General features: G+C 34.5%; 1 protein-coding gene across 2 annotated transcripts in view; it reads right to left on the reverse strand.

Annotated features, from left to right (window-relative positions):
- Positions 1-12504, reverse strand: part of VIRMA (vir like m6A methyltransferase associated) — a 67007-nt gene that overhangs the window by 21759 nt on the left and 32744 nt on the right. For both annotated transcript variants that reach the window (XM_014841662.3, XM_014841661.3), the window contains exons 10-16: positions 11653-11807; positions 9525-9607; positions 6782-6875; positions 6097-6641; positions 5338-5573; positions 4603-4855; positions 2730-2947 (exon numbers count right to left, since the gene is read on the reverse strand). In XM_014841662.3, coding sequence (XP_014697148.1) covers positions 2730-2947; positions 4603-4855; positions 5338-5573; positions 6097-6641; positions 6782-6875; positions 9525-9607; positions 11653-11807 — 1584 coding nt within the window. The remainder of the gene's footprint in view (positions 1-2729; positions 2948-4602; positions 4856-5337; positions 5574-6096; positions 6642-6781; positions 6876-9524; positions 9608-11652; positions 11808-12504) is intronic.

The raw sequence follows: 12504 nt of genomic DNA on the forward strand, positions 1-12504 counted from the left end.
ACTCAATGGTTAAATAGGATGCTAACATAAGGGTAAGCTGGGTTAAGAGTATATCTGAACTCCGTATTATTATTTTTGCAATTCTTCTGAAAGTCTAAAATTATCTCCAAAAAAAAATTTTTTTAAGTGATACCTACCTCAGGCTTGTTGAGAGGACTACAGGAAAAAGTATATAATGATCTGTTTATTTAAAAAAGCCAGATCATGCAATATATCTCAGCTCAAAACTTTACAATGGCCCTTAATAAAGCACTAAGGCCCTTGATCATCTCGTCCCCACCTTATGCCACCTTTACTTCTCTGACACTATGCCCCACCATTTTTCTCCTTGCTCACTCACTTCAAGGGTAGTCACTATGGCCTCATGGATGTTTCTCAGACATGTTAGGCTTGCTATTTGCAAGTGTTCTCCCCTAGGATGTAGCATGTTTCACTCCTCACCTCATTTGGTTCTTGGTCTTTGTTCATGGGTCACCTTCTTAGTAAGGGCTTTATCACTTTCCCATACTTCAAATGACAACTCCCACCCTCACTCTAGCATTCAGTCAAACTGCCCTATGTTATGTTTTTCTTTAACATACTACGCATTTTATTTATTTATTACCTATTGTCTATCTACCCCCAGTCATATGAAAGCACCAAGAAAGCAGGGATTTTTTTTTTTTTTACTGACTCCCCCAGGACCTAGAATAGTGTCTAGCCCAGAAAAGGCATTCAGTAAATATTTGTGGACTAAATGAATCCAGTATTCATTTTTATTCCTTCACAGTATCTACTATGTATTGCAGTATCTAGGTGCTGGGGGGAATATAGTCAAGAGACAGTACCTATCCTCATGTAGCTTATATTCTAGTGAGGGAGACAACCAAATGAGCAATAAATCTATATAACGTAATGTCAAACAGTATAAATACAGTGAAAAATATAGTGGAGGATAAGGAATGGGGGACACAAAGGGTAGGTTATTTTAGACAGATATTTAGACAGGAAATATATTTATGCAAATACCTAAGCAAAGTGAGGAAAAAAAATCCTAGAAAGATCTAGGGGGGTAAAAAAGCCTGGAGGTAAGAATAAGCTTGACAGGATAGCAAAAAGTGAAGATAAAAGAGCTATGAGATAAGTCAAAGAGATAAGCAAGGGCCAGATTGTACATATAGAGCCTTACAGATCACTATAAAGAGTTTAGATTTTAGTTGCAGTGCAAGAGGAAGCCATTACAAGAATCTAAGCAAAACAATGACACATATCTGTTTTAAGCTTAAAAAGATCACTCTGGCTGCTAACAACAGATTTTAGGGGAACAACAGTGTTAGCAAGGAGAATAGACTGGAGGCTACTGCAAAGAAATGACAGTGGACTGGACATGGGCTGTAGCTATGGAGGTGGAAAAAAAGGATAAGATTCAGGATACATTTTGGAGGTATAATCCACAGGACTTACTGATGAACTGGATGTAGAGGGTGAGGAAAAAAGAAGAATCAAAAATCTTGGAGTTTTGGTAGTGTACCTGGGTGGATGGTAATACCATTTACTAGGATGAACAAGACAGAAACACTTTTGCAGCCAGAATATCAAGAGCTCTGCTTTAGATCTGTTCAGTTTGAGATGTCCATTAAATAACCAAGTAAAGATGTTTACATAAATTACTTGGAGCTTAGCAGAAAGATCTGAGCTAAAGGGAGAAAGGGAATAGGTTAAGACTACTTAGGAAAAGATTACAGGTTAAAAAAAAGAATGAGAAACATAAGTTTAGCAAAGCCAACAACATCACATATAATGCTATGGCAGAGATATGCAAAGGGTATTTGTGAGAGCACCTAACCCAGCTAGAAATGGAGAGATCAATGACAGCTTCTGGCTTTCTTGGAAGTATACTGAAAAAGGAGAGTTCTAAAGAATACAGAGCAAATACCCAGACAATAGGAAAAAGGACCTTCATGAAGTAAAATTTAACGACTTTGGTGAGAGACTGGGGAGGGGAGAGAAGAAAGGTGGAAGGAGGAAAACTTGGATGTTCAGCAGGTGCCACCAACGGAGAGAGAAAATACAGGAAACGAGACAGGTTTATCAGGACAAGGAGATGGAGAGGGTAGGAGCCAGGACCAAACATAGAACCTGGGAACATAAGTTTTCAACCAATGTTGCAAGAATTAATGAGAGAGAAGCACAAATATGTTTCCTCCTTCTTTGTCTCTCATAATCCTATGTACTTCTACAAATTCCCAAATAAATCTATACAATAGCCAGCTACTTTCCCAGTGAAGAAAAAAATGAGGGCATGAACAGAGAGAGCCCAAGTTTATATCATTTCAAATTAATTTCATCTCAGCCATTCCTCTAGAGAATAAAAAGCACAGAATCAACACTTAGCTTTAAGGTCTATAACAATCACAGTATCGTCATCTTTGAAGGACTACAGGTGAATATATCAACAAAACAAATATCTTACAGAATGAATTAACATCCCTGCAACGATAAGATTTCCTTCTTAAATATTGTAAGACGTCCATATTATTTGTCTATTTATTCGACTTATATTTTCAATGCTAAAGATTTAATTGCTAGCACACTTCACTGCTAACAAATCTTTTCCATAAACACAAGATTTCTCCACATTAAGGAAATCATACCTTTAACCTTCTACAATAGCTATGAATTAATTATTGTGGGAAGTGACAGAGTGAAAAATTAAATCCAAGAGTATATTAAATTAGATAAAGCATTACCTTTTTAAATGAAATAATCCATAATCATGCTCTGCAAGAAACATCATTGTTCTGACACATGTTAATAAACAGTTGTAACTGCTCTCAGAGTTAGCTAGCATAGCCAGTAGACAGTCACAGATTGAGGCCATCAATTCTTTGTTTGGTAGAGAATTAGAGAGCTGCTCCAGTTCAGAAATTGAACCTTCAGAAGAGTTTGGCAAAATAAGTGCAATGTCCTGTGAGGGAGGAGGGGAGTAGGAATAATTTTTTTTAATGATTATCATCACTTAGCATTTTTACTTCAGAAATACATAGCTATTAATAATTAGAAATTATCTCATTAAACTATTACTGTTACCATCCCATCCCAAACACAGGTTCAAACACATTAAGAACAAAGGAATCATTTTGCCCTTTTATAAAAGTTAATGAAAGGAAACACACACAAAGAAATAAAGTCACATATTTTACTTTACAATATTTTTACTTTAAAAGAACATCTCTTTAAAAATTTTTCCTTCTGTGTTGCACCAAGTGTAGTTTCTATCTTCAAAAGGTTATGGTGAAGTGCTTTTGGTACTAAAATATTTTAAATCACTGTATTATTCATTCATTTGAATATTTTTTCATTTATTAAAAAAACCATTCAGAGAAATAAATTTTAATAAACATATCCATATTGGAATTTAAAATATCACAAAAAGGGATGGATGGATGGAGCAAATAAAAATTTAAGCACAGTCATCCAACTATGTATTTTCCTCTAGTTTTTACATACTTTTAAAATTGAAGTTTTTCAATGCTAAGCAAGTGTAGCTAACAATAACTAAAAGCTCTACTCTTTTTATAGAAGTGGATTTTACAGGAACATTTTTAGGTATGTCTCATCACCTTTAATCACTTCAACATACTGCAAACCAGTATTCAACTTGGCTTAAAACTATAAAACAAAGCTTGAATCAGAGGGTAATATAACAAAGTGAGACCAAGAATGAGGTTTACGTGATAAGGGCAGCTGGGATGCTATAGTGCTATTCAGTGTAGTCATACAACTCAATGTGGATAATATCACAAACACCAGTCAAATATCCTTTCTACTAGGTTCAAAATTATTTTCTACCAGGTCCCTTTTTGTGAAAACAAGTCACACCAAAATGTTCCCTCTTGACTTAAGTGTTAAATATAACCAAACTGGATTTTTGTTAAGCTGGAAAAAGATAATATTCCAATTTGGGATCCTATCAAAAATATTCTGCCTGAAAAAAATCACATCTCATCATTAGATAGCAGGAGCATTTTGACAAGCTAAAATGCTATTAGGCTTGGAAATCTCCAAAGATCCCAATCACAGTGGGCTTTAAAACTTAAAACAATTCTCATTAACTCATGGAACTATAAACTGGAAGTCAAAAATATAGACAGCAGGAAAAATACTACTACGTTTAGTCAACATCTACAAGCACAGTAGTATGAAACACACGAAAACTCTAGTAGCCTGTGATGCCTTCAAAGGTTTTCTTAACAAGAGAACATATTAATTCAACCAATCACAAACTATAAAATTCAAGAATGATTTGGTATATAACATAATTGGAACGAAAATGAACATACTAGACATAACCAACCCCAAAGAATACAGTGGTACGTAAAGCAACTATCCAAGGACACAATCTGAAGAAAAAAGCTCTTCAGAGAAACCTGTGAAGTACAAACCCAAAGAAAGCATGAAGCACCAAACCATTTTATTCTTGGTTCACTAGTCAACTTTATCTCCCTAAACAACAGCAGGAGTAATAAAATAGGTGAGATCTCTTTGTTCACAGCAAAGATTTATATCAAGAGAAGCTTTTTAATAATATACACAAAGAATTTATAAAATAACTATAAATACCTGATCACAGAGAGACTGCAAAATGGATGTGATATATTCAACACACTGTTGGCGAATAACACTGTCTCCAGGAGACCGTACCAAAGCTAACAGATCCTGGAAAATCTCTGCATATCTTTCATCACCTTTAATAGTTCCATTAATTAGATGCAAAATAGCTAATTTACAAGCTTTGTGTGAAGCCAGAGCATCAAGAAGAGCAAGCAACCTGGTGGTTTGGCTAGTATACTGTTTTTCTTTATCTTCTGAAGTGCTGAAATAAAATCAATACATTTAGTAAACAAAGTTCTTGATTTTAAGGCATTATTTAACTAATATTTATTATTCAACACATATCAACTTATACAAATCTTGTATAAAACATTTCATTCCTTAGATATGACAATTTCTCTGAAATTTTACAATTAACTATAAAATTTTATAAATTCAGGTTTTCAACAATATATTTTCTCAAATCACAGTACTTTATAGTTCACCTTTCAAACATCCAAATATCAAGACCTTCAAGGCATTTTGCATGTGAAATAATAAAATAAACTTTTCCAATTAAAAATAATCTACATATATTCATATTCATATATATGTATGTGTGTATATATATGTATGTGTGAATCTTTACATGTATACATATATTATCTGAGTATTCTAAACCCTGGTTTCCAAATTCTAAGTGAAAAAACGTATCTGTGTCAAAAATAACTTGAGGGAAAAAACTTTAATGCAAAATGAAAATACCTTTGCAAGTCTTCTACAATCAAATCCAACACAGTTCTCATAATCAGAAGTGCAGTTGGTGAGGCAAGGTCACACAATTGAACACAAATACGCCGTAACATATGTTGAATGGGCTGGCAGGTTGTGCCAGAGAAAGACCGAACTATTTCTTGGAGCAATTTTGCTTGAACATGAAGGTGCATGCTCCACAATTTTCGGGTGTTGAGTGCCACTGATATATCATGTGGCTCAATAACCTGTTAAAAAAGTATAATGTGTGTGTACGTAGATTTTTTTAAATATTTATTTATAGTCACAAAAACTGTTCAGGAAGAACTGTTATGAAAAGAACATCTTTACTACATGCTTAAAACATTAATGTCCTATTACACAATTAAACATTTACTTGAATTCAATGCATCTAAAAAAATCTTATTATTCTCAGGTTAGCAGTCAGTAGATCAGAGTCCATTGGCGAAGCAACCAGGTTAATGGCAAATTCTAACACATGATAAGGGGGAAAAATGATTTAAAAATAACAAACATACAAGTATACATAACAGTATATTAAACTCATGTTAACAAAAATTTATTTTAAAAATGCTATCCCCATATTTCCTCAATGACCAACTTGCTTCAGTTTTATCTCACCCCCATCCAGTTATTTTATGTCTTTTTGGGGGGAAGGGGATGAGGTTTTCTTTTTTTAACAAAATCACTGGCTTTTTTAAAGTGTTACTGCAGTCATTTTATAAGATGCATGTTATACGGAAGTGATACCTGAGTTGTTTGCATGGGCAATGGTAGAGGCAGCAGCTCTGAAAGGAGTATGAGTCCAGAAAAAAATCCTTCAGGAACCTTCAAAATTGAAGAAAGAACTTCTTTTAACATTAAAGACCAAGTATTATTGGCCAGAGTCTCTTCCGAGATTGTGAGTTTTTCATTAACTCCTTGTGTAAAAGTCAATAAGATATCAATGATATCATTCTGAATTTTCTGTTCATCACTATCCAAACGGCCTGAGAGGGGGATAGAGCACAGGAGCATGTGTAAAGTAACAAGTGCTGAAGGAACACGCATGTCCTTAAACTCAAAGGATCCACCTCTCAGGAGTTCTGTTAACATAGTTTTAAGAAGAGTGAGTGTGCAGCGAGCCATTGAAATAGTAGTAACTCTGTGAAGGGTAGTCCCCATGTTGACATGGAGCCTCCAAGGCTGAGTCAGAATACTGTTCAATTTTTGCAGAACCCGAATAAAGGTGTCCATTCCTTCAGCAGAAAAAAGCTGAATAACAGCAAGATTCCATTTCAGGTCTTTCTGTTGACCTTTACACAGGATAAGAGGAAAGAAAAAAATAATTACTTATATATTAATAATCTTAATATTTTTAAATATTTTATTTAATAAATAATGTTTACACTAGGCTTAAAGAATAGTAGGTTTCAAAGTACAGTAGCCACATTACCTTCAACGGGGGGTGGTGGGCATGCCACATTACAGAGAACTCGTAAGGCAGTGGTAAGGCCAACTCCTTCCGGGGTCATCAAATTGTCAATATTCTTTAAAAATAAAAATGAACAGAAAGTTTAATTTCTTGGTACCCATCAGATCAAGAGAAAATTCCAGAGAAAGCATTAGTTAAAAATAAGAACTTCAAGTTAAGTAGTTATATCATTTTAAGTTTCTTAAGTAAATTCACAACACGGATAAGGCTATTGAAGTTTTATAAAGGTTATTTGATCTTTGGCATATATTGTACCATAAATGGTATTATATAAATAAAATGGATAACTGTAAAGTACAAGTATATTCAAAAGTACCAACTAAAACAAAAGTAATATACAGAAATGTATGAGACTCTGTATTAAGAATTTAAAATAACTTTTTTTCATATACTCTTTCTATACATTCTCCCTCCCAAAAATGAAGCAATGACTAATTTTACGAAGCCCTGTGGGTACTAAACCTCTTTCAAAACTGAGGAAGCAACAGGGAATGTTTTAGGACTGGACAACATACATTTTAAAAAATGCAGATGCTACAAAAGCCTAGTTATGATGGCCAGTTGAGGAATGGTTAGAGGAAAAAGAAATACAGTTGCCTATGTCTTTAGCACCTGCCCAAGCTGTTTTCTGGCAAGAAATAGTTATGTTTAAGTTGCTTTGTTTTTCTAGATTCCACAGAAAAGAATATAGATGGTTAAAAAAAACTCAGAAGAAACATTAAAAAATGTTACTAAAGCAGTCCCCCCTTATCTGCAGGGGATGTGTTCCAAGACCCCCAGTAGATGCCTGAAACTACAGATACTACCGAACTCTATATATACTGTTTTTTCCTACACATACATACATGTATACATTTAATTTATAAATTAGGCACAGTAAGAAATTAACAACAGTAACTTCTCTTTGGCATATCCAAATTGCAAGCATCACTATTTTTGCACTTTGGGGATATTATTAAATAAAATAAGGGTTACCTGAACACAAGACTGCAATACCAATACTGCGATAGTCAATGCGATAACCGACACAGCTACTAAGTAACTAACAGGTGGGTAGTGTATACAGTGTGGATACGCTAGAGAAAGGGATGATTCATGTCCCAGGCAGCATAGACCAGGATGGCACAAGATTTCATCACGCTACTTAGAACAGTGCACAATTTAAAATTTATGAATTATTTCTGGAATTTTCTATTTAATACTTTCAGTGTACTTGACCATGGGTAACTGAAACCACAGAAAGCCAAACTTTGGATAAGGGGTGACTATTGTATTTCAGCTTCTAAAACTCAGAGGAGAAATTCTAAAATAAGAAAATTCCTTTCCCTCATGTTTCCCACCTTAGATTATCCTTTCCTCTAATTTCTTCCTTGCTGCGTTTCAATAATTCCACAAATTACATAGGCAGCAGGGAGCCACAGAGTGAAGTTCCAGTCTTAGATCAACTGTTTTTAGTATATCTTGGAATGAGGGTCACTTATAATAATCATAACTAATGGGATAAGGATTTGATAAAAGTCAACACTTTTCATTACAGCATGTAATTCAAATTTCTAGAACTAATTTCTTATTGATTTCTTTTACTCAAGCCATCTGAACTGAACATCTTATATAGTCACCTGACCATGCCTAAGCACCCAGAATACATGATTATCTAAATTTACAGGACACTATTGTACTTCTGTTAAAATAAAAACTGACCATAATGAAAAGCTTTAAGTGTCATTTGAGGTATAGAACAAGGAAGAGAAGAATATGATGGCACCATAGGAGGTAGAGTACTCTTAGAAGAGATGGAGTAAAAAGAAAAGGGCAAACAAATCAGTGAAGAAAAATCTAAAGTAGATAAGCCCAAACAGTACTTTGTTGCTGGGTCTAGCAACAGATTGGACAATATGCATAAATTACTTTAATAATATATATTTCAATTCCAAGACCAGGTGGTTTACACACACACATAAATACACACATACATAGCTCATCTATTAAATGAAAGAGGAGGTAATTCAAGGTCCATTCTGCCCTCTAACCTAAAACTTTTTCTATATCTTTGAGTGCCTTTAGCCCTTCTTCCTATGCTACATATTGCATCAACTAAGAAGCAAAGAAAAATTAAAAACTTTCAAAATTAACTAACAATGCAGTGATTTTAATGAACTTTTCATCTTGAATTACTTAAATTATATTATGAATTTTTCAACTGCATATTAAGAATTTTATGATATCAAACTTTTATTAATTATTTCAAATGCAGATTTGACCATGCCAAATTAACAAAAACAGAACTAGTCCCCATTACCTGGATTGACTCCATCAATTTTCACCTAAAAATTTTGAGGGAAATTCTTTTTCACTGACTGAAGTTTAACTGAAACAAGTTCTATTACAATAGCATTTAACTTTAAAACATTTTTGTAAATGTTATCAAAATGCTAGGTGATATTATTCCAATTTGAGAGAAAAAATAGGACAGAATCTGGTAGCGGAAAGCAGTACAATACACAGGGTTGTGGGCATGTGTGCTCATGTATATACACAATCACACACCCATCTACATCCATTTACCAATCTGTACCCACAAAGTCTAGTAAATCTATCAAGTACATTTAACAATTACTGCATTATATACAAGTGATTTAATAAAATATTACTATACATCACCACACGGTTTCATAAAATCAAGGTACTTTTAAGTTTTACTTACCTGTTTAACATATTCAATTAGATTTGGGATGCCATTAATTTCAAATCTAAGGTTTTTCAGAGGTTCAAGCCACTTGCCAAGTTCTTAAAAACAAAAAGAGTAATTTATAATATAATATTTTAAAATAAAAGCCTTTTTATCAAGGAAGTAAAGGTATTCTTTTCCAAAGAAAAACACTATCAGATCCATACTGATTTCAATAATCTAAATTTAATAGAGGGATGAACTTCTGTCTAATTCTTTAAACAAGCCTTAAAATCAAATGTAAATGAAGCTTTACTTCACTGATTTAGAATAAATAAGAAGTAACCACTCTTAGTTAATTGGTTTCTGAAAACTCAAACATTTAAATGCTTAAACAGGACCATCTAGTTAAGTTGAATTTTTATTTTTTTTTGAGGAAGATCAGCCCTGAGCTAACTACTGCCAGTCCTCCTCTTTTTTTTTCATCTGAGGAAGCCTGGCCCTGAGCTAACATCCGTGCCCATCTTCCTCTATATGTGGGACACCTACCACAGCATGGCGTGCCAAGCAGTGCCATGCCCGCACCCAGGATCCGAACCAGTGAACCCCGGGCCACCAAGAAGCAGAACGCGCGAACTTAACTGCTGTGCCACCGGGCCGACCCTAAGTTAAATTTTTATGCAACAATCAAACTTGAAACATTAAAAAAAAATTTTTTTAAGTGACTGCTCATAGGGGCCCGACCCAGTGGCGTAGTGGCGTAGTTGGTGTGCTGTGCTTTGGCAGCCCGGGGTTCACAGGCTCAGATCCCGGGCGCAGACCTAGCACCACTCCTCAAGCCACACTGTGGCAGCATCCAACACAAAACAGAGGAAGACTGGCACAGGTGTTAGCTCAGCGACAATCTTTCTCAAGCAAAAAGAGGAGGATTGGCAAGAGATGTTAGCTCAGGGCCACTCTTGCTCACACACAAAAAAAGTGACTGCTTATAAACTAATATAATAACATAGCATTTATTCACCTAACACTGCCACTGCCTCCCAAGCCCCCCCAAAAAATGCACAGAATGTATTAATTTCTAACAAGATCAAGCTTGTGGTGGGACATTTGCTGAGTGCCTTTTCCCTTAACATAAACTTTAAATTTTGTCAATTTCCTAATTTGCCTTTAGAAAATTACAAGTAAGCACTATCACTTCAAAATAATAACAGCAAACATGAATGAAATATACCACTCTCCACTCCTCCATAAGGATTACAACTGTGTACATGTGTAATTTTTCCTACACATTTTTAAATTAACTCTTTCAAATATAGAGAATACATAGCTCAAATGAAAGATATAAGGAATAATAATAAAACAAATATGAGTGTACCCATCACCCAGAATAAGTAGCAAAGTATTAATAATACATTTGAAGATGCCGTGTGTCCTCCTTTTATAAAGGCATACTTGAGGGATAAAAGTCTATTTCCAATAAGGAAAGTTGGGTTTACTACCCAACTTTTACTGGTGGTATCCCACACATAAAATTTAGGATTAAAAAGAAAACAAGCCACATGCTACTTACAATATTTACTCAATGTTATCACACTTTCTACTTGGTAAGTTCAGAAAGCCAGGAACCAAAATAAAATAATAAATTGTGATTAGATACCTTAAACTGTTCAAGACTGCCCACATAAGATGTGCCATAAACTTCATTCAGTAGGCATTTATAAACTTTAGAAAATAATGTTCATATTCATTATTCTTCATTTTTGAGGACAGCAAAAATGTGTTAATGAACCACAAATGGATTTCTAAGTTATATTTAGGACAGTGTTGTACTTAAAAATACATATATAGAAAACACACATACATGCAAACAATACACAAAAATGAACTTCTGAGTTCATCTTTAAATTACTTCTTCCATTTTGATTAGGACTTCAACCAACCAGCAACTTCCGTAACTTTTCCAGAAAAAAGTACTTTCAACAATTTCCTGAAAATCTTCTTAAGAACACCATATAAAACACCTTTATAAAAGGTACTTTCAAGAAGCTAAAAACAGAGTATTACTGGGTATATTATCCAAATATGATAAAGTACCAATTACAGATATTCAAAGGCTTTTTCCTTCACACATCACAAATGCTTAAAACAACTTCAGGTACCATACCTTGCAATTTAGCATTATTTTCATCTGCTTTACAAAGCTTCAAGAGAGATGCTGCATGCTGTTCGAGCATCTGCACGTCACTGGAAGACTGAACCACCACCAAAATAAGTATGCATGCATAATTATAAGCTACTGACTTCTTAGACTTGGAATCACTGAAACAAAATAAGGTTTTTAAGTTTTTGGTACAAAAACAATTTTTCAGGAACACTTTTTAAACACTTTTTCTACTTGGTTTTAAAGAGACCAAGAAATTTTACAATGAAACGACTAACTTCCTGAAGACAAGAAATCAGGTTATAGAGTTCACCTCCAATTCACCTGAAAATACTACTTACAAGTGTACAAAAAGAAAAGTACATGCATCATGATGAAAAGTGAAATTCTATTATGAAATAAATCAGAACAGTGAATTATTAACACATATACTTCATTAGCAATGAAAGATTAGGAAGTATACTTCACTAGTCTCCTTTCAAATATTTGTCCACTCCGGATAAAGAGGAACAAGTATGATGAATCAATCTACTGCCATCATCACTCTTTCACTACAGAACTATTAAAATACAGTCATAGAAGTCACTATTATTTGCCTTTTATAGGCCCCTAAAAGACCTGCCACTCAAGGCTTCATATCAAGACCCCACTGTGAGGCCAGTGACTTGCATGCCACTGCTTGGTGTGCCATGAACCAGGAAGAGCATGTTTCTCTTCTCATAAACTAAAACCCTCTGCGCTACCGGGCAGGCTCTTCAAAATTACTATCATTCTCAATTCCCCTCATCCAGTCAAAGCAATTCTGAAACCAGAGCACCATGAACAGTTTAGAAGGCGAGGGGAGAAGACAGCAAG

This window comes from Equus asinus, chromosome 12, assembly GCF_041296235.1.
Source record: "Equus asinus isolate D_3611 breed Donkey chromosome 12, EquAss-T2T_v2, whole genome shotgun sequence".
Classification (NCBI taxonomy): domain Eukaryota; kingdom Metazoa; phylum Chordata; class Mammalia; order Perissodactyla; family Equidae; genus Equus; species Equus asinus.